The 25,003-nt window shown below is 53.1% G+C and overlaps 11 protein-coding genes across 11 annotated transcripts; 6 read left to right on the top strand and 5 right to left on the bottom strand.

The window, feature by feature from the left end:
* Positions 1-372: 372 nt before the first annotated feature.
* Positions 373-1,140, top strand: NEUTE1DRAFT_77930 (uncharacterized protein; the record flags this gene model as incomplete). Its single annotated transcript, XM_009850609.1, has 1 exon — positions 373-1,140. One exon carries the CDS (start codon positions 373-375, stop codon positions 1,093-1,095), a length of 723 nt encoding a protein of 240 aa, XP_009848911.1.
* Positions 1,141-2,003: 863 nt separating this feature from the next.
* On the bottom strand, positions 2,004-3,229 carry NEUTE1DRAFT_77927 (uncharacterized protein; the record flags this gene model as incomplete). The annotated part of the gene is made up of 2 exons (XM_009850608.1): positions 2,004-2,976; positions 3,053-3,229. The coding sequence occupies 2 exons, from the start codon at positions 3,164-3,166 to the stop codon at positions 2,254-2,256; spliced, it is 837 nt and encodes a 278-aa protein (XP_009848910.1).
* A 724-nt stretch (positions 3,230-3,953) lies between these two features.
* NEUTE1DRAFT_128223 (uncharacterized protein) lies at positions 3,954-6,280 on the top strand (the record flags this gene model as incomplete). Its single annotated transcript, XM_009850607.1, has 2 exons — positions 3,954-5,163; positions 5,213-6,280. 2 exons carry the CDS (start codon positions 3,954-3,956, stop codon positions 6,049-6,051), a joined length of 2,049 nt encoding a protein of 682 aa, XP_009848909.1.
* A 208-nt stretch (positions 6,281-6,488) lies between these two features.
* On the bottom strand, positions 6,489-7,835 carry NEUTE1DRAFT_120610 (uncharacterized protein; the record flags this gene model as incomplete). Its single annotated transcript, XM_009850606.1, has 1 exon — positions 6,489-7,835. One exon carries the CDS (start codon positions 7,833-7,835, stop codon positions 6,489-6,491), a length of 1,347 nt encoding a protein of 448 aa, XP_009848908.1.
* A 1,247-nt stretch (positions 7,836-9,082) lies between these two features.
* On the bottom strand, positions 9,083-11,640 carry NEUTE1DRAFT_144819 (uncharacterized protein; the record flags this gene model as incomplete). Its single annotated transcript, XM_009850605.1, has 2 exons — positions 9,083-10,013; positions 10,071-11,640. 2 exons carry the CDS (start codon positions 11,638-11,640, stop codon positions 9,277-9,279), a joined length of 2,307 nt encoding a protein of 768 aa, XP_009848907.1.
* Positions 11,641-14,007: 2,367 nt separating this feature from the next.
* NEUTE1DRAFT_77920 (uncharacterized protein) lies at positions 14,008-15,001 on the top strand (the record flags this gene model as incomplete). The annotated part of the gene is made up of 2 exons (XM_009850604.1): positions 14,008-14,313; positions 14,417-15,001. The coding sequence occupies 2 exons, from the start codon at positions 14,008-14,010 to the stop codon at positions 14,999-15,001; spliced, it is 891 nt and encodes a 296-aa protein (XP_009848906.1).
* Positions 15,002-15,933: 932 nt separating this feature from the next.
* On the top strand, positions 15,934-16,918 carry NEUTE1DRAFT_135656 (uncharacterized protein; the record flags this gene model as incomplete). Its single annotated transcript, XM_009850603.1, has 2 exons — positions 15,934-16,449; positions 16,505-16,918. The coding sequence occupies 2 exons, from the start codon at positions 15,934-15,936 to the stop codon at positions 16,916-16,918; spliced, it is 930 nt and encodes a 309-aa protein (XP_009848905.1).
* A 209-nt stretch (positions 16,919-17,127) lies between these two features.
* On the bottom strand, positions 17,128-17,573 carry NEUTE1DRAFT_135655 (uncharacterized protein; the record flags this gene model as incomplete). The annotated part of the gene is made up of 2 exons (XM_009850602.1): positions 17,128-17,363; positions 17,420-17,573. The coding sequence occupies 2 exons, from the start codon at positions 17,571-17,573 to the stop codon at positions 17,128-17,130; spliced, it is 390 nt and encodes a 129-aa protein (XP_009848904.1).
* Positions 17,574-19,702: 2,129 nt separating this feature from the next.
* On the top strand, positions 19,703-20,473 carry NEUTE1DRAFT_38774 (acetylxylan esterase precursor; the record flags this gene model as incomplete). Its single annotated transcript, XM_009850468.1, has 2 exons — positions 19,703-20,203; positions 20,291-20,473. 2 exons carry the CDS (start codon positions 19,703-19,705, stop codon positions 20,471-20,473), a joined length of 684 nt encoding a protein of 227 aa, XP_009848770.1.
* Positions 20,474-20,645: 172 nt separating this feature from the next.
* NEUTE1DRAFT_120607 (uncharacterized protein) lies at positions 20,646-22,196 on the bottom strand (the record flags this gene model as incomplete). The annotated part of the gene is made up of 3 exons (XM_009850601.1): positions 20,646-21,277; positions 21,345-21,424; positions 21,543-22,196. 3 exons carry the CDS (start codon positions 21,961-21,963, stop codon positions 20,885-20,887), a joined length of 894 nt encoding a protein of 297 aa, XP_009848903.1.
* Positions 22,197-22,303: 107 nt separating this feature from the next.
* On the top strand, positions 22,304-22,501 carry NEUTE1DRAFT_38471 (uncharacterized protein; the record flags this gene model as incomplete). Its single annotated transcript, XM_009850448.1, has 1 exon — positions 22,304-22,501. The coding sequence occupies one exon, from the start codon at positions 22,304-22,306 to the stop codon at positions 22,499-22,501; it is 198 nt and encodes a 65-aa protein (XP_009848750.1).
* Positions 22,502-25,003: the final 2,502 nt, after the last annotated feature.

Here is a 25,003-nt window from a genome sequence, read left to right as displayed (position 1 = left end):
ATATTGATGAACCCGAGGAGCATGGTGTCTATAGTGGCAGCGCTGGGGATATAGACGATGGGCGTTTTACTGACCAAGATGATGGTGACCATGAAGAGGACTCCCCCTTGTCCTCTTGCAGCTCATCTTCCCAGGCAACAACTCCGCAGGGACGGCCCGATGCAGAGCAAAGGAAGCCCGACGTGGCACGCGGTAAGCGTAAATCCCATTACAAAGCTAGACATCCAAACGTGAGCTAACTTCAAACCAGGGACTGGCCTCAACAAGTGCCCGGTGAAAGATTGCTCGTTTACAGGATCAGGGGGTGACTTTAAGCTGCACATGAAAGTTGTGCACAAGTAGATCAAGTGCCCCCATGCTGCTTGTGAGTCCATGGGATCCGACAAGACTTCGATTTATAAACATCTGAGGAACTGTCACGGGGCTAGATTTATATGCCGGGCCAAAGATTGCTTGTTTGCAGGATCAGAGGATGACATTCAACTTCACATGAAAGAGGTGCACAAGTATTTGGGGTGCCCTGAGGCTGCTTGCCACTTCGTGGGACGCCACGAGGATGCGCTTTCTCGTCATTTTAAAAAAGCGCACGCGAGAAGATTGCTGGATGAGAAGTGCCGAGCGAGGAACTGCTCGTTTACAGGATCAAAAGATGAGGTAAAGCTCCATCTAAAAGAGGTGCACAAGTACCTCGAGTGTCCCGAGGCTGGTTGCGACTACATGGGACCCCACAAAGATGCACTTCATAAACATCGGGAGGAGATACACGGGGAAACAATAAAGTGTCTTTTCGCTGGTTGCGATTGGGATGGAAGCACACCTAACTTTCATCGGTATCATAAACACACACATGGTCCGACATACAAGTGCCCAGAACCCAACTGTCCTTTCACGCAGACCGCAGTACTCCTGACCCATCATATGCGAAGCGTACACGCGAGACCCAAATTCACGTTGGAACTGGCGAGGAAGTGCGAGATGGTTGGGCAAGCCAAAGATGATGAAGGGTTGGAAGGGGGTACCATTGATGATGCTGATGAAGATGAAGATGGTGAAGATGATGAAGATGACGGAGATTATGATGATACAGTGCGATAGCCATCTTGTATAATAACTTTAGCGAAGAATGCTTTTAATGAACAGCGTACAACGGCCCAATCGATTTTATTATGACTTTACTTCCTTTTCTTCGTTTGCATTTTCCTTTGCTCTTTTCTTTTCTTTTACTTTCACCCACTCTCGTCCTGGACAGAATGGTTGAGACCTTTGCCATTCTATCTTGGGTATACTCTTAAGACGCATACAAGCGTCTTCATTCCATCTATGAAATTCATGTACACTCATTTCCGGAGTAAATATGTCCCCATGGGACTCTAGCCGATGTCTTTTCGAATTATGGTATTCCCTATCACAGTTTCGCAACGGCCTTTCGGAGGCGATTTCGCAAAACATGGATATGGATCTGGATACCCTCGAGTATAGATTGGATAAAGCGTTTGGTAAGGGTCCACGGGGGCTGTTTGATGCCAAGAAGCCGGATAGTCCTATTCCTCTGCCTCCGTCATATTCTAGACCAGTGTCGACACCATCGAGGGATAACCTTCAGCTGGAAGAAGCAGGACAGCAGCAGCAGCATCAAGCGGAAATTAGTGGGCACTTGGCGACTACAATAAGGTACTTGATCCGCACAGCACTACTGGATGGATTCATTCCGCCTTTGAGGCACAAGAACAAGGAAGTGCGCCACACATAGTTTGTCAATATGTGTACGGCAGCCTCTTTTTTTCTTCTCGAGAGCTCAGCTTCAGAGGGCCGCTCAGGCTCAGGCTCAGGCTCGGAATACCTAATCAGGACGAAAAAAAAACGACTGGGATTTATGGCCCCTACATCGATGGAGTGCACTTTCTGATTGCCGGAACGAACACGTGTTGATACAATGTATTTCAGCTTGGGTGATTATGGATTAGTCACGACTAGCACTGAAGCTCTGGAACAGGAAAATGGGTTGGTCATATGGGTAATGAGATGACATGACATGACATGGATTTGGGTGTCGGTAGGACAGACTTCTAGGAGGGAGATATATAGGTACCTTATGTAACGAATCGACTGTTGTTTCCTCCTCCGCGTCATTGTCATCATCTAGATTGAAGATCAACCCCATGGTATCGTTCGTCCATGTCCAGCGGCGTATCCCAAAAGGTCCTTTTACCCAGGAACCAAGATAAACCCGTGGCACCCTGACTTCATTTTTCTCTAGGCCTTTTCTTCCATCTTCAGGTCCTCCACCTTCTTCTCCACCTCTTCCACTGCACCGTCCTGCTTCTTCTCCTTCCGCAAAGCCCTCAACTCATCCAAAGTCGGCACTTCCAGCCCATCCTCTCCCCCCTCTTTACGGTACCACGCCAACAAATTCGCCATATCCTCTCCCGTCATGGTGCCCATCTCCTCCCACCCGTACGCATCACTAACCTTTTTGATCCAGTCCATCCTCCTCTTCCCTTCTTCCTGTGCAGGAGCCACCTCGCGCAACTTTTTGCGCAGCTCGCCCATCTGCTCGATGGCCCGCCCCGCATTCTTGGGCAATGCCTTGGCGATCAGTTTCCGAATCGTCGACGCCAGCCTGGGGCCTTTTCCATTAGTCGACACCATGATTTGTAGGGGCCCATCACGGTGGACAGAGCCAAAGTAGAAGTCGCATTCGGGAGGGACATCGGCAATGTTGGCGGGGATTTTGAGCTGGTGGGCGAGTTTGTAGATTTGGGAAGAGGCGACGGGGTCGTCGATGGCTGTCAAGATCAACGAGTAGTCGTTGGCGTGGTCGGTGAGGTCGGTTGACTCGAAGGCGCGGGGGATCCAGGTCAGGGAGTTGGGGAATTGTGTGAGGCGGAAGGAGACTTCGGGGTGGAGGGGGGCCGGGGCGATGAGGGTTACGAGGGCGTCGGCGGAGAGGAGGTGGACGAGCCGGGTTGCTGCTACCTGTGAAGGGGGAATTAAGTCAGCAACAGCCCTTGTGGGAGGAAGGCTGGAAGACGTGGAAGAAAGACATCCATACCTCACCACCGCCCACTAGGAGCACTCGTTTGCCCTTGATCTGCCATGCGATCAACAGACTGCCGCCCGTCTGGATCTCGGGGAAGTTGTTTGGGTCTGCTCGTCCGGTCGTCATTTTGTGTCTGTTGTGTTCGTATCACAGCGCCAGCGCTATTTGTCCGTCGTCAATTCGTTATGGTAGATCCTCGAAAGAAAAAGAGAAAAAAAAAAGGATCAAGTAGTCAGAAAACATTGTGAACGGGAGACAGAAGTATTTGGTGAATGACTGATAAGGCTGATAATGGAGATTCTGCCGCTGACGTGCTTCTGCTGATGACATATTTATTGGTGGACAATGGAGGGTGATCCCGGTGGTTACAGAGGGGCGATTGCGGGAGGGTGGAGAGGGGGAGACGGGATCGGAAGATGGAGGGGTACTTCTTGCTGAGTGGAAGTTTGTCAATTAAACGAGGTAGAGGCCTAACAGAACTTGTCTCGGTTTCCTTGGGCTGACCATCGACGTCAAGGTCGGCAGCAATTGTTTACTTGCAGGCGGCCCCAAAATAGCGGATCCCACTGAACGTCAGGCGCATTAGGCTGCCGCAGCTCTGAGGTGACACTGCCTGCGCCTACCGATCCTCCTCTACCGCCGCTCCCGAGCCAATAACGAAGCGCACACCCAGTCAACTTCGGTTGCCCAACAACGGGGGAATCAAGTGAGACGACCAACTTCGCTTCCTTCCTTCGTTTCCCTCGTTTCACTGCACTGACCAGGCAACAAACAATGGCCACCTTGTCGACGACGACGACGCCGACATAACCCCCTCCGTCCTTGTCCTATCCACGACTAATTGGGCTCCCATCGATCATTCCTTGCGCCAGTTCCGTCCTGATTACAGTATCATAACACCGACGACAACGACATGTCCGGGCGCAAGCTCGGAGGCGGGCGCATCTTGGGCAACGGCAAGGGCCTCGCCCCGCCCACAGCAGCAGCAGCGTCGTCGTCATCGCCGTCACCCTCAACCATTGCCGCCATCCATCGCGCCGCCAGCCCCTATGCGCCCTCCGACAGCAGCACCGTCTCCTTCATTTCGCCCAATTCCACGCGCGAATCCATCTCCCCGTCATCCTCCGCCCCGCTCCCTCACATTCCGCAAGACCTCGTGTCCAATGTCAGCTTGCCCGGTCCTTCCAATGGCGGCGGCCAATCCGTCGGCGCCAACGACAACCGACTCGTTTGCCCAATATGCCAAGAGGAAATGGTCACCCTGCTTCAATTGAATAGACACATCGACGACGTCCATCAAGAGTTGCCCGAAGAGACACAAGATGAAGTCAAGAGCTGGTTCGACAAACAAGTCCGCAAAGCGAAAAAGTTTCAGCCGTTGAACATCATCAACCAGACCCTGCGCGGACTTGATGTTTTCGAATCCAACGAGACGCAACCTGTGCTCGCGACCAGCGCCATCGCCACCGCACCCGGACGACCCGCAGAAAAGGCAGTAGACCCAGAGGAACTAGTCACCCGACACCACTGGCAGAGACCAACGGGGAACGACCCCTGTACCGACCCGACATGTACAAGAAAGTTAGGGCCGTTTAGTGGGCTGGTCAATTGTCGGAAATGCGGTCGCCTGTTTTGCGAGGAACACACCATGTACCAGATGAAGCTGTCGCGATCGGCCAACCACGAACCGGTACGAGGGATATGGTGTCGAGTGTGTGAGACTTGCTTCAAGAGTAGGGAGGGGTACAATGATCACCAGGGAACGGTGAGGGATCACATGGCCGAGTTCAAGGCAATACGAGCAAAGAGGGTGGACAGACATAAACTGGAGGTACAGAGGCTAGAGAAAAGGTTAACTAAGCTGACGAGGCTCTTGGCTGAGATGCCGCCGGACGAGGGGTCAGGGTTATTGGCCTTGACGGGCCAGAAAAGCCAGCGAAAAATGATTGAGCAAAGTGTGGTTAGCTGGGAAGAGGATGGGGCAGTTTCAAATTGCCCGTTTTGCAAGCAAGAGTTTGGGAGTTGGACGTTTAGGAGACATCATTGTCGGATATGTGGGAAAGTGGTTTGCGCCGATCCCGAGACGGCTTGTTCGACAGAGGTTGGGTTGGATGTTGCGCATCGTACGTTTCCCGTCATTTTGTCATGTTGACTGCGGCTGACCTTCTTTAGCAACGATAAACACCGAAAAGCCACCCGGAATCGTCACCACCACCCTCGACATCCGCATGTGCCGCGACTGCAAATCAACCATTTTCTCTCACCGCGACTTCGCCGCTTCCATAGCACACAAACCACCAGATCAACGCGCCTACGAGACCCTGCGGCAGTTCGAGCGAGGCATCCGGATGTTGATGCCCTCTTTTCAAAAAGCCCTCTTGGCTCTCCAACCCCCGAACGAAGACGACTACCGACAGGATAAACCTCCACCGACGTCTGCTCAAGTGCAAGAAGCCGCCAAGATCCGAAAACGACTGACAGATGCCTTTGCAAAGTACGACCTTGCCGCGAGGAGGCTAAGAGACATGAAGACGGATAGCCCGACGCAGTTGAGGTTGCAGCAGTCTGTGTATGCTGCCGCGTCGGCCTTCCTTCACGCCAACCTGATTCCTCTGAAATCGGTGCCCCGAGTATTGCGCAGTAACAGCATGCAACACCAACACCGTCGCTTACTCAACGGGTCAACATCCACCCTCTCCCCCTTACGAAAAGGGGAGTCTGCCTTCTCCAAAGACGTCGAGACATCCAGTAATGCCGGAGCAAGCGAAGCCAGTGTCGTCCAATCAGAATTGGACATCGAGGAGAAAGAGGCAAAGGAGAGGCTGGTGGTGCTTGAGGAACAGATGTTCATGGTGCAGGAGATGTTGAAGAGCGCGAGGGCGCAGAGGCGGTTTGAGGAGGTTAGCGCGTTGAATCGGAACGTGGAAGAACTGGAGGCGGAGATTGAGAGAGCCAAAGAGGGGGTTAGAGGGGTTGAGGAGCGGATGGGTGCTCTGTACATTGGTGGATAAGAGAGTGTCGAGTACTATGGTTATGGGTCTTTTCTTGGGGATTAGCATGGCGTAGGAGTTTTGGAGCATTACCGCATTGGGTATTGTTAGTTTGGCGACAGATCAGAGGGTGTAGTTGGAAAATTGAGCAAGTGTCACAGCAGCCCGAGGTCTCTCTCGTGGTGTACCATAGGCATATCGTCCGGCGGTTCATATTCTCTAACGACGTATTCGAGCCCGTCGATTTCATCAACGATATCACCGGTGGACGTCTGGTAGCGAAGTGTTCAATGACGAAGGTCACGGGCACTGCCATAAGAGATATCAAAGTTTGTGTGGTTCAATTCAATGATTAACATAACTTCTTGCAGAACAGAATCCCAACGAAACTGGGTATCACATCCCCTCCTTCTTTTCTCATCCTCAACATTACACCATCGACGTCAGTCTCCTCATTTCTACTCCTCATCCTCGCTCTCCGAATCGGAATCGCTCTCGCTGTCGCTCTTGCATCCACAGTCAGAATCACTGTCCGAGTCGCTGTCACTCTCACTCTCCACGCCCTTCTCACCCTCCTCCTCCTTCTTCTCGCCCTCACCACCCTTAACCTTCTCCAAGTTCTTGGCCCCCTCCAAGTTCGAGAACCCATTCACCAGATCCATAGCAAACGGCGGCGCAAGCCCCTCAAACCCTCTGACCTCTTCCGCCATCGCCAGGGCCTTCCACCCGTTAAATTGCTCAGCCGTGTGCAACAAAGCGCCCTCGAGGTCGATCTTGAGGTGTCCGAAGCCAAGGCGGTGGTACGCCCACTTCTTGGCGTTTTGCTCATCAGCGGCAGTCTGCTTCTCGGCGTCCTCGGAAGCAACAGCGTCACCAGTCGCCCAACCAAGGCGCAAAACCTTGGTCTTTCCCTGGGCCTTCCACGCGTCCAAGTTGGCAGCGCACTTGCTGATGGACAGACAACCCTCGCAAAGGAAAGTGTAAGTCAGGTGCGTGGCGCTGATGCTCGTAGCGGAGGGGATGGTGCGGATCTTGAAGGCGAGGTCCTTGCCGGTCGAAGCGGCTTGTTGGCCAGCGGTCGTGGGGACGTTGGAGGCAGCGCCGGAGGCAGCAGACTTGACGGCCTCGGTGAAAGAGGAGAAGGCGAGGTTACCGAAGCCATCGGATTGGAGACCGAGGAAGAGAGGTAAGTGGGAAGCGGTAAGTTTGGGGGAAATGGAGATCCCGCCCCAACCGGCGCCGCGGCCTAGGCCGGAGGTGGCATTCAGAGGGAAGGAGAGTTGGCCGATAAAGTCCGTGGCGTCGTTGGCGGCAGCATCAGCACCGGAGGGAAGGCTGGACAAAGCGAGGCCAAAGGAGAACTGGCTGGTCTCGTCGTAGAACCGCTGGAAGGAAATGCCGGTGGCCGGGTCGACGAAGGGCACCGAAGCCTTGTGGGGCATCGGGATGTGCTCTTTCTTCTCGCCATTGGCATCGCCGCCCGACAAGGCCTGAAGACTGCGCTTGCTGACGGTGGCAGTGCGGTTGAAGGCCTCGGCAGGGAGGTAGGTGTGGTTGGTATACATGGTCTGCGACGGGGCCTGCTGTTCGGGCGTCCGAGTGCTTTCGATCTCTCCGCCGCCGGGGATGGAGCGCTGCTTGAGATGGTCTGGGAGCTCAAAGTGAGTGCCGTGGCCGGGGATGTGGTGAGTAGTGCCGGCGGCGGAGACATGGGTCTTGAAACCGCCGGGGTTGGTAAGAGTGGGGGCGCCGAGGGCGGAGCCGGCGACGGCGAGGAGGAGAGCGGCCTTCGTTAGGAGGGACATTTTGTCGGTTTTTGTTTTTTGATATTCGTTGTAAAGACAGACGGTAGGTGGGTTTTGGCGATTTGTTTCAAAGAATGACTGGGGTTGAGTTAAGTCGTCGTCGCTGGTTGGAAAGAAGGACTGCAGTTGGATTTCTGCTCGACACTACCGCTGCTGACTGAAACAGATGGAAAGATTCGTTCGGCAGATGGGCGAAGATCGAACTTTAAAAGGAACGCAAACGACGACGTCAAACGACGAGATTAAGGAGGCCTACCAGCCGAGTGGTACGGTAGGTAGGGATCTGCACCGCGGTCTGTTCGGCATCCACCACATTCTAACGAGGGCGATCTCAATCACCAGGGGTCACCAGGGGGGGTCAGCGATAAGGTGATCGCAATGACTTGGCAATACAAAACAACAACGGGAATTGACTCTCGCCTCGAGCTTGGCTACAGCAAAAGCAAACACCTGGGGCTGAAATGACAATACCCTTTGTATTCATTGTATGTACGTCACCTTCGTTCATTTCCCGATGAGTCCTCTTCACGTGGCGATCAGCCCAACGGCACTAAACAGGCATAACACGGGCCGCTAATGGGCTTCCCCCCGTAAGGGATTATGGGCTCACACAAATCCCATGATGCCACCCGAGACACTCGACCATATCACCTCACCTCCCGCTTGTCTCATTCTGGGGGTGATTGGAGGGGTCGAGTACAGTCCCCAGCAATTGCAATTGAAGATCATCGCCGGCATTTAAACCTTAACTATGGCATCCAGCGTGCGGTGAGCCAATCCATTATTGCGAGAAGTGAACTCCCTCTCTCACACAACCTGAACCCAGCTTCACATCACCACGGATCAACACCGGCATGACCGTTCGAGTGACGCTCACCGATATCTCACCCCATCTTTAACGGGTGCCACTATACTCAAGAATCGATAATTGGGAAGATCATTCTCCTTTCCATTCGGTATTTGCACTCGCGAACAGAACGATGGCAAGTTCCGTGTCGATAACCATCACGGCATTACCGCCACATACTGATCAGTCACAGCAGTCCCCGAAACAGTCAAGCTCAATGACTTGGCTTCATCCGCAACTGGCCTCAACCTGAGGGAGATTATTCCCGTTTAGCACGCTCCTGACCAATTCAGGACGACAACCGGTTCACCACGGCGTCGACGACGCACCGCGGTAACTTCCGCCTTCATCCCGGCATCGCATCAAAACCTTAACAACGATCAGCAATAGGAACTCAAATGCCGATAAACGGTCTATTAAACTGCGATAACCACGTCTCAACTACCTACTTCTATCATCACACACTCGACCTCCTTTCTCGGTACTCTTACAGTGCAATCCATCTCCACAAACTCTCTTCCACAGGCAGTCAACACTCAACTCCCCCATCCATCAACACTCCAACTACCTACCTGCCCATGAAACACCATCCACTTACCCCCACCTCGCACTGCTACTAGTGGTAGTCGTCGTCTGCGTAGCCACCGTCATTCTAGGGTTAACATTACTCCCAGGCGGCAACCCCGTGCCCCCCACAGGACCAGCACCACCACCAGCACCAGGCCTCAACATACTAGGCGGCACCACCGGCTTCAGCGGTAATCTCGGCGGCGTCAACCTTTTTTGCTTGGTAGTAGTCATTCCATTACCTGCAGGCATATATGTACCACCACCAACCGGCATAGTCTCAGGCGGTGGATCAACAGGATAAGGCCATCGTTGCGACATGGAGACAGTAGACTGTCTAGGCGTCATGACGTCCGCTAGCCACTTGCTTACACCGCGCTTTTCAGTGGCGGCGGGAGTGGGCGGGTGGCCTGCGAGCATGGCGTAGGCTTTTTCGTCGAGGTAGTGTTGGTTTGCTGCATCGTGAGCGTCTGCCATGGTGTTTCTGCCTTCTCCTTCGGCAGCGTAAGCGGCGCGAATCAGGTCGTTGATTACTTCGCTGTTGGTTTTGTTGTTGTTGGTGGGGTCACGCTGGGCGCTGTCGGTTTGTCCCTGGCCCTGGTTCTGGTTGGGCCAGGAGGAGGGGTGGGTGAATGTGATGGTGGGTGGCGGACCGCCTTTTTCGTCGGCTAGAGGGGTCTTGGGGCCGAAGAGGGAGGATTGGCGATGACGACGACGCCATTTGATAAAGAGGAAGAAGGCGCCGGCGAGGAGGGCGATGAAGCCTTTTAAAGGTTAGTTTTTGGATTGTTAAGTGATGGATAGGGGAAAGGGGGACATACCCAATACGCCAATGACTATACCAGCCGTGGCACCAGCGCTCATCTTCTTCGCCATCGGCACCGGTATCTGTTGGCCTTGCGTATCCGCCTGCGGCTGGTCGTCGATAGCTCCGAGGACACTGCTTGGCGTGGCCGTAGCTGCCGGGGCAAGTGACAAGTTCGGAAGCGCCGTGGCGTCGCCGGAGTTGACGGGTGCCAAAGCATCTTCCGGCTCCAAAGTAGCGGAAGGTGCGGAAGTAGAGGTAATCGTCGCAGTAGCACTGCCGTCAACGGTGGCGGTAGTAGTAGCAGCCACGCTACCAGTGGCGGTAACAATAGGAGCCGCAGTCACAGTGCTTGTCTTGGTCTTCTCCTTCTCCGTCTCATCCTTCTCCTCTTCTTCCTTCTTCTCGTCATCAGAGTCCCCACTACTAACACTGGACACAGAAGCCGCGTCATCATCCTCTTCCTCTGGTTGCTCCGGATGCTCGGCAGGGGCATTCCTTTTGCCCAGGGGCAGGATTTCACGTCTGCTGATGCGAGTAGGCCGTGAGCTGGCGCCAGCACCGGCACCGAGACGCTTGGGAGCCTTGGAAGTGAGGTTTGCGGGGTTGGTAGGCTGCGGTCTGGCGGCGTCGGAGTCAGAGGCAGAGTCAACGGAGTTACTATCCAGAGAGTTGTTGTCCGAAAGAGAACTGAGGGAGTTATCGTCGCTGAGAGAGTTGCTGTCCGAGGTGTTGGGGTCCTGGAGGTTGTTTTGTCTGGCGGCGATGGAGCGGCGGATAGCAGCCTTGTGCTGCTGGCGCTGACCAAAAGTCAGACGGTTGCGGTTCTTGGGAGCAAGAATGGGAGGGTTGGTGGGAGCCAAAGTGGGACGAGCTTCGTTAGCCGAGGAGTTGCCGTCGCTGAGCCCGCTGTCGAGACTGTCCAGGCTGTTATCATCATCAGCTGAGCTGTCAAGCGCCTGTCTTGCATCGATGGTACGACGGGCATGACGCTTCTGAGTGCGAGTGGGACGTCCCAGAGGTCTGGCCTCATCAGCAGATGACTCAGCGCCGCTGTCGAGGGAGTCATTGACGCTATCAGCGGAGTCACTGTCGAGTGCCTGCCGAGCGTCAAGCACACGACGATGCTTGGCAGCTAGACGGGCGCGGGTCTTGGAGCTGAGGTTGGAACGTTTGGTAGCGGTGGAAGTAGGCGAGGGGCGGGCTTCATCGGCCGAGGAGCCGGCGCTGTCAAGGGAGTTGTCGAGACTGTCGACAGACTCATCGTCTGAGGTGTTGATGGCTTGTCTTTGTTCGAGAGAGCGACGAGTAACACGGCCCCGAGAGCCAGCTGTCAGACGTTGACGAGCCTTGGCGGCGCCGGTGAGCTGTGGGGGGTTGGTGGTTTGGGGTGGTTGTTGACGACCAGCATCGGAGTCTGAGTCGAGACTGTTGTCGTCGCTGAGGGAGTTGAGGCTGTTGGTATCGCTCAGGGAGTCGTCATCACTGGTGTTGAGGGCTTGTCTCTTGGTTGCCTCGACCCAGGCGCGGGTGGCTTCTGCTCGGGCAAAGTTCCGCCAGCGGAGAGTGGGAGCTGTGGCTTTCATTGTGATAAGATTCTCCAGGTGTCCAGTGGAATCGGCCGGCCGATTTGGTGTTGATTGTGGACTCGAAAGGAGAGACGAAGACGCAAGGAAACCAAGTGAGTGAAACGAAACGGCAGAATTACAGCATTGAGGGACGAAGAGAGGAAGGTAAAACAACCTGGGACGAACACAACAAACAACAATCGCAGACCTGCTGCACTCCTCCAGTGAGTATGAAGAGAATGAAGGTGAAGGAAAGGCGAAGGGAACGAAAAGTGAAAAAGGGAAGCAAAAACGTAAGAGAAACAGAGAACAATGGGTTCTCTTTCAAGCCAAGCGACTCTCAGGAGATGATATCAACCTGCTATGGCACAGCCCGAGTCCAGGGGCGCTGTTCTTGGTTTACTGCCCTGGCACACTGCACGGACACCAGCGCCAAGTGACCGCGCCCCTATCACGGACACAGCACGTGCCCTAGCCGCCATCGACATGTTTCTCCGTGTTCCCAGCTCGGTTGTGGCGTCCATTGATTCCCTCGTTGATTTGGTACGACAGAACCTTCTGTAACAAACAACGGCCATGGTGCGACCCGCCAAGAATGGGATTCCTGAAAGCCGCCAAGATTCCCATCGGTTAATGAGATGGTGTTTCTGCAAGGTCAAGTCTTGCAAAAGGGAACTGGTTGGAAACGAAGGCGTAACAAGCCCCTGTCGTTGCGGGGATGTGGTCCCTGTGATGAGCCGCTATTGTCGCGCTCGGCTAACGCTAGAGGTACCCTGGCTGTAGACACAGTGCTATACTGCTATGGCAGGCGAAAGTCAGCTATAATAACTTAGAGGTAAGCTTTGATGAAAAGCTTCGATGAAAGCTTGGTAGCGGCTTCCAGGTTGGTAAGAGAGCACGCAATCACTTTCCCTTTTCTGATGTCGACGGGACGGGAATACAAGAGGATAAGCTTTTATCCATTTGTTGACATCACAAGAAACGAATGCGACATCGTTCAAGATTTCCAATCTTCCCCTGCATTGTTTCTGTTTTCTTTGGAGGCTCAGATGAGGTAGAGGGATTACGCGTCCTCTCTGTTGATTAGATGTGCCGCCGTTGTTCAATTCATCGAATGTTCGGTTGCTGCCAGGATGCTTTACAGGTACCTTCCCTGCTTGTGGTTCCTCTTGCCTTGAAGAGGCTCGGTCTCGATAGTCCCAACTGGGTCCCCCCGAATGTCTTGTTTATTGTTAGGTAGCAAGTGCATCTGGAGAACATGTCTGAAGATCATAGAAGTTTGGGCACCTCAAGAACAACCCAGCGTCATCTACACACCTTCCACAAGTGTGACGATGTGGCTGGACTCGAACTCTGGTTTATCCAATTCTCAGCACCTATCAAGACTCACAGCATAGCCGCCCGAAAATACTCCAAACTGCCAAGTGAATCACCACACGTGTCAGTCTGGCTTACCTCGTTCCGTGCAAGTCTAGCCGCAACCCAACGAGGCACTCCCCCGTCGCAGTATTGGCAGCCATGCACATACGCACTGACACAAGTAAACAAACCCCTTTTCTTGGCAGCCCCTAGCAGCTCCACTTTTGACATCAAACAACTTCCTCTCTTTGTCCGTTTTACCTTGACGAATTCGGCCCAACTTTCCGGATCTACTTCCTCAATTAGATCCAGACTCGGTTAGAAGTTACCTTACCTTTTTCTGGGATCTACAACTCCCAGAACACGAGCACGCACGACATAGTACTCGATTTCAACCATACCTGTAGGGATCATGTATATCCGTTTCATTCAGATTGAAATAGATAGTACCACTCACTACTACTACTACTACTACCTACCCTACCTAGCACACCTGCGACAATATCATAACGACAGCCCTATCACCACTACACCCAACCAATTCATTCACGCAGAGAGACCTAACTTGGTGTGCACAGACTTCTTACTCGGTAAGGTCTTGACTCTATCTTGGCGGGTGTCAGTATGGTTTGGATACAACCTCGAAATGGTGATGATGGTTACCTCTAAGAGGTTGATGAGATGATAGACAGAGTTCTGGATCGTGTCGACTAAGCGATGCTAGATCTTCTTGGCCATCGAGTGGATAGAAACATGTATATATACGGCGATCCACATCTGTTTGGGACGATCTGTTCACCTACTACTGCTCATCACAGACATCATCATCATCTTCTTCTTCACAGGGTTCTTTCGCTTCAAATTGCCGTTTGTTCTTTTCTTCGGTGGCTGGCCCCGACATTCATTCTCCGATATCATCATTTGTAAACTTTTGATCAAGTTTCGAGACCGCTCGCTGGATATATCCCAACCACCCACTCACAAGCCACAAACAAAACAAAACAAACAGCAACCCAAACATTCAGAATGAAGTTCCAAGCTAGCCTCATCCTGGCCCTCCAGGTCTTGTCCGTCGCGGCTCTCCCCCATCCCAAGAGGGAAGCCGTGGAAGCTGCTGCTTCCTCCACTGCCGTGGCATCTGCAACTGCTTCCGGTGTTGCCTCGGCCACTACCACGACCGCGGCTCAAGCCACTGCTACCGTTGGTGCCGGCACCGGAGATAAAGAAGGTGAAGAGGAGGACGAGAACGAAGTCGAGCAAGCCGGCAAGTTCAACACCGTCATCACTCTTGGAGGTGGTGACGTCAAAACCGACACTCAATTCCCCGCCGGCGTAAGTTTTTGTCACCTAACCCGCTTCACTCACCCGCAACTATGTCATACAGTTGCACACAACACCCCAGTGAGTGGTACCCAGCTAACCACCAACAACACAGACCGTCGGCGCCTTCGAAGTAGAGTTCAAAAACCCCGAAGCCCGCCAACTCCGCGTAACAGAGAACAAGACCCCCGCCGCCGCTCCTCCGGGCTTCAAAGCCCTTGAACCCGTCTCCTACAAGGTCGAAATAGGCGGCGGTGCCTCCAAGGGCCTCACCCTCTCCAAAATCGACTACATCCGCAACGCCAACTCCACCGTCGACATCAGCCAGGCAAAGCTGGGCAAGCTCTGCAAGGAGACCAACAGTTTCGTGATTGGCGATGGTGTGGGCGAGACCGAGTTTGAAGCGGATGAGAATGAGGTGGCGACCAAGGTTCCGGATTTGGTGGGCGAGTATGCGCTTTTCGTGCCCGATGGAACCGCCGCTGCTACGCCTGCCGCCCCGGCGGGTGATAACAAGGATGTCGCAACGCCGGCTGCCTCGGCCGCTCCGGCTGCGGGATCCGGTGATGCGGCTGGCGGGGCGGCTGATGGTGGTGTCGCTGCGGGTTGCGGTCCCGGAACCATTTGCAGGACTTTGGTTGATGGTTTGCTTTCGTTGATTGAGGGTGCTGCTGCTGGTGCTCAGACTGGCAAGGCCTAAGGGATAGGCGACTGGGGTCTGAGTCCCTAGATTTATTAATGGGAATGACTGTACGTTTATGGCCGTGTTTGTGGGTTGTTAACTGGAGATAGAGGTAGTGCGATGGCCGTTTTAAGATGTCTGTGACTTCATTACCTCTATTTCCCCAAGTGTCCTTGCGTGAAACGAGATGCGTTGTGTGCCAGATTATTTCGCCCTACAATCATAGAGGTAAGGTCACATGTACAGGTACCTCTACCTAGAGGTACGTTTGCTAGGAATTTGATAGAATAGAGGATTGAGTCAAACTGTACCTGAGTCCAGAGGTATTATATAAGAGCAGCCGTTTATCTCACCTGGGTGGATAATAGCAAGTTGCCCATGCCCCTGCACTACACCATTCTCACTTAACTTCCCGCTTAGCAATAGAAGAATCATGGAAGCCTACAGGTGTATCATGTTACTGTTTCGTCCGGAACTATGAGGTTCTGCCTGGCGTGAATGGGTAGAGGTAGGCACCTAGTGAAGGAAGTGAACAGTGCAGTTGGCTGAACATCGTCCGACCGAGCATCCTACATGTACCGGACAGGCCCATTATAGCAGGCACGTTAAACAGCGGGGCCAGTAACTGGTGTCTCCTCCATTTGTACAAGAGACCACATTCACTTCACTTGTCTGGGAGGCACCAGAAGTAGTGGGGTTCAGATTTTCCGCAACCCTCTATAAATTGTTTCCTTCCAATAATTTTTCTTCATTTTCACACGAGCTACTGTCTGCGTTCATCGTTGTCCCAGCAAAGCCTCTGGCAATATAGTCCACGCCTCCAGCTTTGCTTATACCCACTTCTCAGACGTCTTAACATCAGGTCTTAACATCAGGTCTCCATTGTAAGTACATCGTTCACCAGATATCATGCCGAAACTGACACTATTTCAGATATAACCACCCCCAAGATGAATCACCAAGACAACCAGAAACCTGCTTTCAAGCGCGTCGCTGACATGCTCGACGGCACGGTGAAGGAGGGACTCTACCGAGTTGAGCCTGAGTTCAAAAATCCTCGCAAGTTCCTGGAAGCGACCCAGGAGGCGCAACAAGTCGCTCTTAGAACACTCTACGAGGACGAAGAAGTCAGAAGTCCGATCTCCCAGGGTGCCATGGAGTGCCACATCACCACGGCACTATGGAAGAAGTACTTCCCATATGGCCAAGGAAGCCCTGCAGAGCCGCTCCGGGCTTTTTGCGAGGAGCTGTGTCCCAACCCAGACCAGCGGTGGGCCCGTTACCTGGAGCAGAGATTGAAAGAGGAAGAGGATCGCAACCCGCGATCACGAAAGCGACAACTGGAGGAGAGCGTCAGCACCTCAACACCACCATCCCCGCACAAAACAGCTCAGAACTACAACCAGGCTGAGGCCGCAGTTACTGAGACAAACCCACAGCCTTTATCCTCCCCCCGCAAGACACCTGTAAGCTTCCGCTTGAGGCTCAGGTAAGGGTTCAAGCTCGTCCCGTGGCACCAAGCGGGCCCGGACAGACGCAAGCGATCCCAACGGCAAAGGCAAGCCGGCCGACACCCAAATGTCCCTGGTGGCCAACACAACACATACTTCCACTCCGCAGTGGCCGCCCAAGCCAGAAGTCTCACAACTTCGGTCACCTACCCTTTACCAGGACATCCTCACAGCCAAGTGTCTTGAGGAAAGTATGGGTGTGAGATGGTTCCCATCAGACGACAACACGAACGTGAAAGCCGTGTTGATCGGCGACGTATACATCGCAGCAAGTGCCACGTCGATGAGAGACCATACCATGACCAAGGTAAAGGAGGAGCTGGCTCGAAGAATCCTGGATACTTGTAGCGAAATGCGGCTTTACTGCATCAGCCGGACGAGGAAAAGGGAGACGTGGGTCGAGTTGCAACGCCTGCTTTCATAGCACGTAGTCGAGTGTCCGGTGTGTGTTAGTGCGCGGGGTTTTTACCTACTTGGAAAGGAAATGACAATAATTCAACTTCAATTTGTGCAGTGATCCCATGGCGATAATCTGCTGGGCGTCGAAGATAGGGAACCAAGCCGGCACGTTTTTCATAATGGGTGTTCATGTTGGTGCTCCCTCCGCCCAGTTATGGTAAAAGTCACTCAGTCTCATGCCTCGATCTCATGGCTTGGAGCTGAAAGTGGATGACTTCTGCAATGCCTTTTCACGTACGCCTCTTGGGCTTGGGTGGCCGCGGCCTGGCCCTCGCGGGCGGCGACCTCCAGCTCGCGAATGCGAGCGACAGAAGGAGTGTTATTACGCGAGCCGGGCGGGCGGCCGCGACGGGCACTGGGGCCGGGGGTCTGCGGCGCAGTAGGGGACGACATTATGATTCTTTCGGTTTCTGGTCGCAAAGGAAGTCAGCAGGGGCTCAAATTGAGGAAAGGATGCGGGACTTACGAGAAGGAGCGCGAAGCAACAACAATGGGACAGCAGAGGCAGGAACGGCGAGTGCTGCTCGGACCCGGCCGGCTGTCCGCGCTTTCGAGTTGAAGTTCAAAGGGAGTACGGGAAACGGTTGACGTTGCCAGCTCCTACAACTTTGTTCGTTCATGATGGTCGAGCGTAAAATCCGATTGCTTGTACTGCCGGAGCTGCACGATGTTGCAGACTTTGCTTCTTCAAAGGTCAGCCTTTTGCTGGCTGTGCCTTGAAGTCAGCTGTTGCCGTTGTTCCAGCAACGCAAAGCTCATTTCTTTGGGTTTGGGGACGGTTGGGGCGCATGTTGCGGCAACCGAACCTTGGAGCTTGGGGGGTGCATGCATGGAGGCACAACCCCGAAGTTCTAGTGCGAGCGAGATGGTGCTGGTGAGGCGGCCAAACATGCCACGTCCAGTCGTCACAGCAGGGCACACAGGTCGGCGGAAGGGATTCAATGGGGCGAGGAGAGAAATAGAAGAGTAAGTCCAAGGATTAAAAACCCAGAATAAAAACACCCAGTGCCGTAATAAGGTACCCGACCAGAAGCCAGGCCACCAATGCACTTTCCACTCAGCCAACAACAAAGGGAAAGGGGCAAAGGCAAAGCGATTGGCATCCCCATCTGGCATTATCTCCTCAACTCGGTTCCCGACACATCATTCCGGATACATTTCTGTACTAGTAGGGAACCTGCTCCAAAGGTCCTCTGACCGAAACCAGAATCGAGCAATTCCGAACATATAATAGGTTATCACGATCGCCGTCCATGAAGATACTCATGGCTGATAAATGGGTATAGTTGAAGGGCTGGATGTGGCTGCTTCGGTTGGGACGGCCTCCTGATCCATGATACCGAGATGTTCGAGCATTTTTTGGAAAATAGTCGAGGGATGGACTTTCGAGAGACTGTTGCTATTATGTTAGAAAGAAGTTATCATCTCACTCCCATGCTACCTGTACGATTGATATCCCCCTAACACTTACTCTGTCCACGCCAGCCCATCTTAAATCTTCTCGAAATCTTCAGTCTGATCTTACAGTTCATCCAGAACCAGCAGCCACGTGTTGGGCGAGCGCCTTTTCGTCTGCGAGTCCGAGTCTTTCAATGCAGTGCCTCTCGAGCGGCCGAGCCCCGACTAAAGGAGGTAGGAACTTTACCGCGCCACAAACGCCCCGTCTGTGTTACCAACGGCCGGATCATCATGACTCGAGGTAGAGGGTACCTATCAATCTGAGAAGACCGGACCTAGTGGTTCCAAGGCCTGCTACGAATCTGGTCATCGCAGTCATTGCCTGTTAGCGCGTCGAACAAGGTCAACAAAAAGAAGAAGACCAAGGTAGAGGTACCTATGTTATGTCCTGGCTCAAGAATCCTAAAGTGCAAAGCATACCTACCTTACATCTGAAATCGAACCATACGGAGGAGCTTTTCAAGGAAAATCGAGATGCGTGGAGTGTCTCATACGGAAAAAAGAAAAGAAAGAAAAGAAAAAAAAAACGAAAAAAAGAAAAGAAGAAAAAAAAACCTGGAATATGATTTGGCGAGAATTCGGTCCTTGCTTTGTTTCTTCAATAGCCAAGGGAAGGGCCACGGGGATTGCGACCGCTTGGTGTGGGTTGTACATGCCCTCAACCGAGATCGAGGTGACTGTAGAAGCAGCTGTTCCCTTCCACTTGAACATGAGAAATTCAATCCTCTTTTTCGCTACTTCTCATCAAACTTCAGTCCATAAACTCATGCCTCCTCCGGTCCATGCAAGGTTGTGACCTGCATGCTCAGTATTGTTTCCATCTGTGATTGAGCGACTGGAGTAACAAGTCGTAAGAACGTTATGCCAGATTTAGGATAAATGGCAAGATCGCCCTGCCCCATGGGGAAGCGCATTTAGCCACAACGGAAGTGCCTTCCCCACAAAGCAATCAATATCTCGGCACTTCGATGCTGTTCCGTGCAAGGAATCACCACTTCCAGTGCAGATCTTCCATGAATCGGACGAGTGACATGGACTTGAAACAAAACCACGAAGCCACGTTGAATCCAAAGGTATTAGCCGTGAAATAATTGATGGAGGTAGATTTCCCGCCGAAACTCCCATCTCCCCGTTGTATATTCCTTTATGCCGGCACTCGTCTTGACTCAGGTCATGAACATTCAGGATATAAAGCGGTCCAGGTCCAGTTCCCTTCAGGTGGAATTTCTATTCACATCCCTACAAGCCACAGACTCACAATTCCCATCAACTTACCATCCCTCCTCTCACCATGAAACTCACCACCACCTTCGCCCTCCTCCAGATCCCCATCCTCGCCTCCGCCAGCCCTCTCCAAGACCGTCAATCCTGTCCCAAGGTCCACATCTTCGGCGCCCGCGAGACCACCGCCCCGGCAGGCTACGGCACCTCAGCCGGCCTCGTCAACAGCATCGCCGCCGCCTACCCCGGCTCTACCAAGGAAGCCATCGTGTACCCCGCCTGCGGCGGACAATCCTCGTGCGGGGGCGTGTCCTATGACAACAGTGCCTCGCAGGGGACCGCGGCGGTGGTGAGAGCCGTGACGAACTTGAACAGCAGGTGCCCGGATACCAAGATCGTGCTGGTCGGGTATAGTCAGGGCGGACAGATTATGGATAATGCGCTGTGTGGAGGGGCGGGGGCGACACTGACGGGGAATGCGCTTAGGGCTGTAAAGGCGGCGATCTTTATGGGGGATCCGCATAATGTGGTGGGGTTGCCGTATAATGTTGGGACGTGTAGGGCGAAGGGGGTAAGTCGATATAATCAATGTGGAGGGGGAAGTAAGGTGAGATGGAAGAGCAGTGAAGATGCTGACGACTATGCCCTCGTGTAACAGTTTGCGGCTCGCCCCAGCGGGTTTCAGTGCTCCCCTGCGAGTCCGTCGATTATCCAGAGCTATTGCGACTCGACTGATCCGTATTGCTGCAATGGGAATGATGCGAACTCGCATCAGCAGTATGTCAACAAGTATGGACAGCAGGCGTTGGCGTTTGTGAAGAAGTTGGTGGATGCCGCTTGAGTTGGGATTGGGTTCCAGATTCTGCACATGCATGTGTTGAGAGATAACGGCATGCACATGATGTGGCTGAGGCTCGTGCTTACGGCTTTTGGTGTTGGACAGCATGCTTGATGCATGGCCCTCAAATACGGGAGATGCACAGCACGATGCTGTAATGCAGGGTCCATGCCCTGAAGAAAGACTACCTCCTATGTATTTTGTCTAACCAAACTTGATTTGCATCCAACATGAGTTCTACCTCTAGAGGTAGTGGTAGGTAATAAGTGCGTTCATGAACTGGAATTTTTACTAGAAATTAAAGGCATATATCCTGTGCCCCCGTCCGATCATTACTCGTAGAGGTATCCAATCCATTTTTTGTAGGTCAATCACTTCCATTCGCCCTCCCAACCTGAACTCATCCACTCAGCTCTAGAAGAGACCAAGACCCATACCGACAGCACCAACAACACCAGCCAGAACCATCACACCCGATCCCCTCACGCTAACCGCAGCACCCTCAGCAGGCTTGCCCGAAGCAGAAGCGCTAGCAGCCGCACCCCCAGTGGCTGTTCCAGATCCAGTGGGGACAGCAACACCAGTCGACGTGGACGAGGGAGTAGAATCAGTGGAGGTCGAGCTACCACCCGAGGTCTTGTACTTCTCAACGATCCACTTGACACTATCCATGGTGTAGTTGGCAAAGTAACTGCCGTGCACGGTGAGGGACGAGCCAGAATCGCAGTAAATATCGCCCGTGTCGCACCAAGAGGCGATGTGCGAAGCGAAGGGCAGGCATGAGGTGGTGTCGTTGCGGGGGAAGATCTGGGGTATCGGTGTCAATACAGTGAATCAGGGAAATGGAGGAGCTGGAACAAAGGGAGAGACTTACGCCAGTCTTTGTGCTGGTGCCAAGGTTCCAGGGAGCGCCCGCTGTGTGGCTTGGGTCACCGTAGGCGACGGCCGCAACGACTGTTGTTCAATGTCTCATGTCAGCTTCATGTCATGTTCGGACAAGGTTTGCAAGTCCCCAGTTGTTGACCCCAAAGATGATGGATGAGAGGAAGTGAAGTGGGCGAAAAACACATACCCGACTCGTTGAACACCTCCAGGTATCCCTTGCTAGCCTGATAATCCGAGCCCTCTCCAGGGATTCCGCCACAGACCGAGTCCATCATGGCATGCGCGCCCTGGGAGTAGCCCAGCAGGGCCACCTTGGTGTCCGGGCACTTCTCATGGTACTCAATGAGCATCTTCTCAAAGCCCATGGCTCCCTTCTCCTCCGAGGTGGTGTAGTTTTCCAAAGTGGCGGGATAGTCGATGGCTGAAATGGTCGATCCGGGAATGAGCAGGGAGACGTTCCGGGCGACAACGCCGATCCGCCCGAGACCGGGATCTTCAGTGCTGCCGCGGGCGACGATCATGTGAAGGCCGGTCGCGCAGGGCTCCTCACGGACGTAGTGGGAGACGGAGGCGGCGGCCTCAACAAAGCGGGCAACAATTGTCCACATTTTGGCGATAATGATACGAGGTTGGCTGTTTGTGGTAACGGGGCACGGTCTTTCTGGGCTGGTGTCGGTGAGTGACTGGAGCTAGGCAGCGAGTGAGTGAGTGAGTGACTGAGTGAGTTGAGGCTCTCGTGTTGTCCCGATCGACCGAATAGAGGCTGTCTTGGCGTGTCCGTGTGTACAGCTCTTCGACGATGAGAAAAGGGAAAGAGAGGAGAAAAAGAAGAAGAAGAAGAAGAAGAAGAAGAAGAAGAAGAAGAAGAAGAAGAAGCAGGAACGAAAAGCACGAAAAGGGTGTGGTCAGGTGGGTTTCGTTGAGGCTTTCGGGAAGCAGGAACAAAAAATGGCCCGCCCTCATGCCACTCAACAGGGGGAGACCGCCATCCTTTGTGGAGCTGCTAAGACACAGCCAAGTTCGCTAAGATCTCGTCGGCAAGACCGGCCGGGGCTATCGTCCAACACTTTTGGCGGCCTTAGGACCAGATGTGGTGTTTACCTCCCGCTCCAGCCCGCCAAGCACAGCTTGATCCTGGTTCCCTGAATGGATCCCGTGCTACATGGCCATTTCCCACGTTTTGGCGCCTCCATTTTAGGTTCGGATAATGCATGCTGTCAAAGCGTTCAACAGTCGAAACTCTCATTCGCAAGTTGATCCTCTTTTGGAAAATGTCCCGCTGAGTAATGGCCCCTGATCGGACAGTCTCGGGTCCCGAGGGAGCAATTTGTGCTTGACACTAAAACAGACAGGCCGGGTGCGGGGAGCCGAACGGGAGTGTCAATCATGGATGTCGGTGGGCCGAGGCACGCGGACTTCGGATGTTCCCGCTCGTCTCTTTTTTTCGAGAAGTGAGAAGAAGGAATGCAACGACGAAACATACCTAGAAACAAATGGCGTTTGACATTCCTAGGACCTGTGTCGAGGTTCTCTGAGCATGCAGTACCACGTGTATTGGTACAATGGAGGTGAGAATGCCTGAATTGGTTGAAGAGAAGAAAAGAAAAGAAAAGAAAAGAATGGAAGTGGTGAAAGAAGACACCGTTATATATATGGCTTTGGGAACGTGTTTGGATCGAAATGTAATGCAGGAATTGTTAATGCATGCCACGGATGTCCGACAAAGACGCCCCTAGATCCGAATCTGAGGCATTCGGTCAGGCGTGAAGACGGAGATAGGAGGAGGTTTCCCCAGCAACGTCTTTTTTTTCTTCCCCTCCCCACCATACGGTACCTTTGCCGCAGGGAATTTCAACAGGGAAAGAAGAAAAAAAATTGAAAACCACACGAGGAAACGTGCAAGACAAAATAAAATAGCAGTTCAGAAGGGCGCAAGAGCAAAACATACCTGGCAGCACAACATGGTAACATGTAGTTCTCCCACACTAGACCAACGCGAATCAAAAACAAGACACAGGAAAAATTGATCCAAAATGTCCCCGCTCATCATTGCGGCAAGGTAGTACCGTGTCAAACAAGGACGATGTCCTCCATCTTCATCTCAGAGAGAATCTTGTTCCAGCAGTCCAACACGGAATTCCATGGAAGACCCAACATATTCTCAACAGCACCCATTCCTACTCGTCGATAGGCCTTCCTGCCATCTGCCATGGTTGCAGGTTCGACGACCAACATATAATCAATTACTTTCCTGGTTTCGCATATTCTGATGAACGGAATGACATGACGCGTGAAGGCAGACGGTGGAGGGCAACTGCGTACGTCAATCGTATAGTCGAGGGTTACGCTCCCCATTTTCCGAAGTTCATTGAGCCTTGAGTCTGTGCAATAAATTGACATTTTTCGATAACGGCTTGCCTTCCCTGCTGCAGGATGCGCAGTGTATTTCTTCGACAGACAAAGCTGAACCACGCCTATCGGTGCGCAAAGGTGAAGCTCGGTTCCGTTGTTTTTTGCAGTTATACCTCGGCTGTCGTAATAGTACCGATCGGTGTCGTGAGGCCACACGCTGGCAAACCGTTTATCGCCAACTATAGATGCCCAACTCCAGGAAGGGATCCCGGGAAGACGCGGCCCGGGCGAGTCAACAAGGTCGTTGCTCATCTCCCATAATAGCGAGCCGAGTGTGTCGCGTGCTCCCAGCCATATGCCGAATCGATTGTATTCTAAATCTTTCCTCTTATAGGTTTTGAGGGCTGCTACAATACCAAGAAGGGCAACCAGTCTATCAGTCTCATAAGTGAGCTGCATCCCTGAATAGGAGCTCATCAACCTTTTCCAGTCGTCGACCCCATGAGATGCATACCAAGCCAAAATCAGGTCGTCGACGTAGGGTTCCACCTTGTTTGCTTCTCGACACTTCCAGTACAATGATTTCTCTTCAGACCATAGAAAGCGGCGGGAGAGGCTCCATTCTTGCATCACCCAAGCGCGTTTGGCCAGGGGGCAGTTGGACCACGGCGAGCTGTCAGGCCAGTCCGGCACGACAAGAAAACAGGTTACAAAGGATGCCGGGTCTGAATGACCTCCCACGTGCGTGTAGACCTTGACGATCTGCTCCGGCTCCGGTCTCTGAAGACCTTTGAAAAGCCCTTCGGAGGAATTGCGAGCATACGCAGCTCCCAATGTGAGTGTCGCCCCTTCGTAGATGGAACCCATCTTCTGTGACTCTGTTTCCCAGTCCGCCGGACTGTCTTGGATGATGCACAGAGAGTCAATCCATAGGTAACGGATTCCCAACTCTCTGGTGACCCACACAGCGTCCGCAAAAGTTTGTGGAAGGCGATCAAGCGGGATACCCGGGTGCATGTGATCCCCTATCGTATGAAGCGTAGTCTTGAGTGGTTGTTTGTCTGGAGGACCCCAACAATGGCTGAGCGCAACGTAGGGAGCTCTGGGCGTTTCCGTGGTGGTTTCGACGAGTTTGACAAGAAGTGATCCTGGAGACCCAACGTCAAGGACCCGGAAAGGCAGCTTGCTCACATCCAAGGATGAGTTCTGGGAACCAAAACCAAATATTTCACCCGAGAGTGCGGTTCTGCACTTTGGATGATCGTCGACACACTGCCACAGCCAAGACCTCATTTG

This window comes from Neurospora tetrasperma (assembly GCF_000213175.1).
Source record: "Neurospora tetrasperma FGSC 2508 unplaced genomic scaffold NEUTE1scaffold_2, whole genome shotgun sequence".
NCBI classification, from domain to species: Eukaryota; Fungi; Ascomycota; class Sordariomycetes; order Sordariales; family Sordariaceae; genus Neurospora; species Neurospora tetrasperma.
The sequence above is the reverse complement of the archived record's forward strand: the minus strand, read 5'-3'. Positions and strand labels throughout refer to the sequence as shown.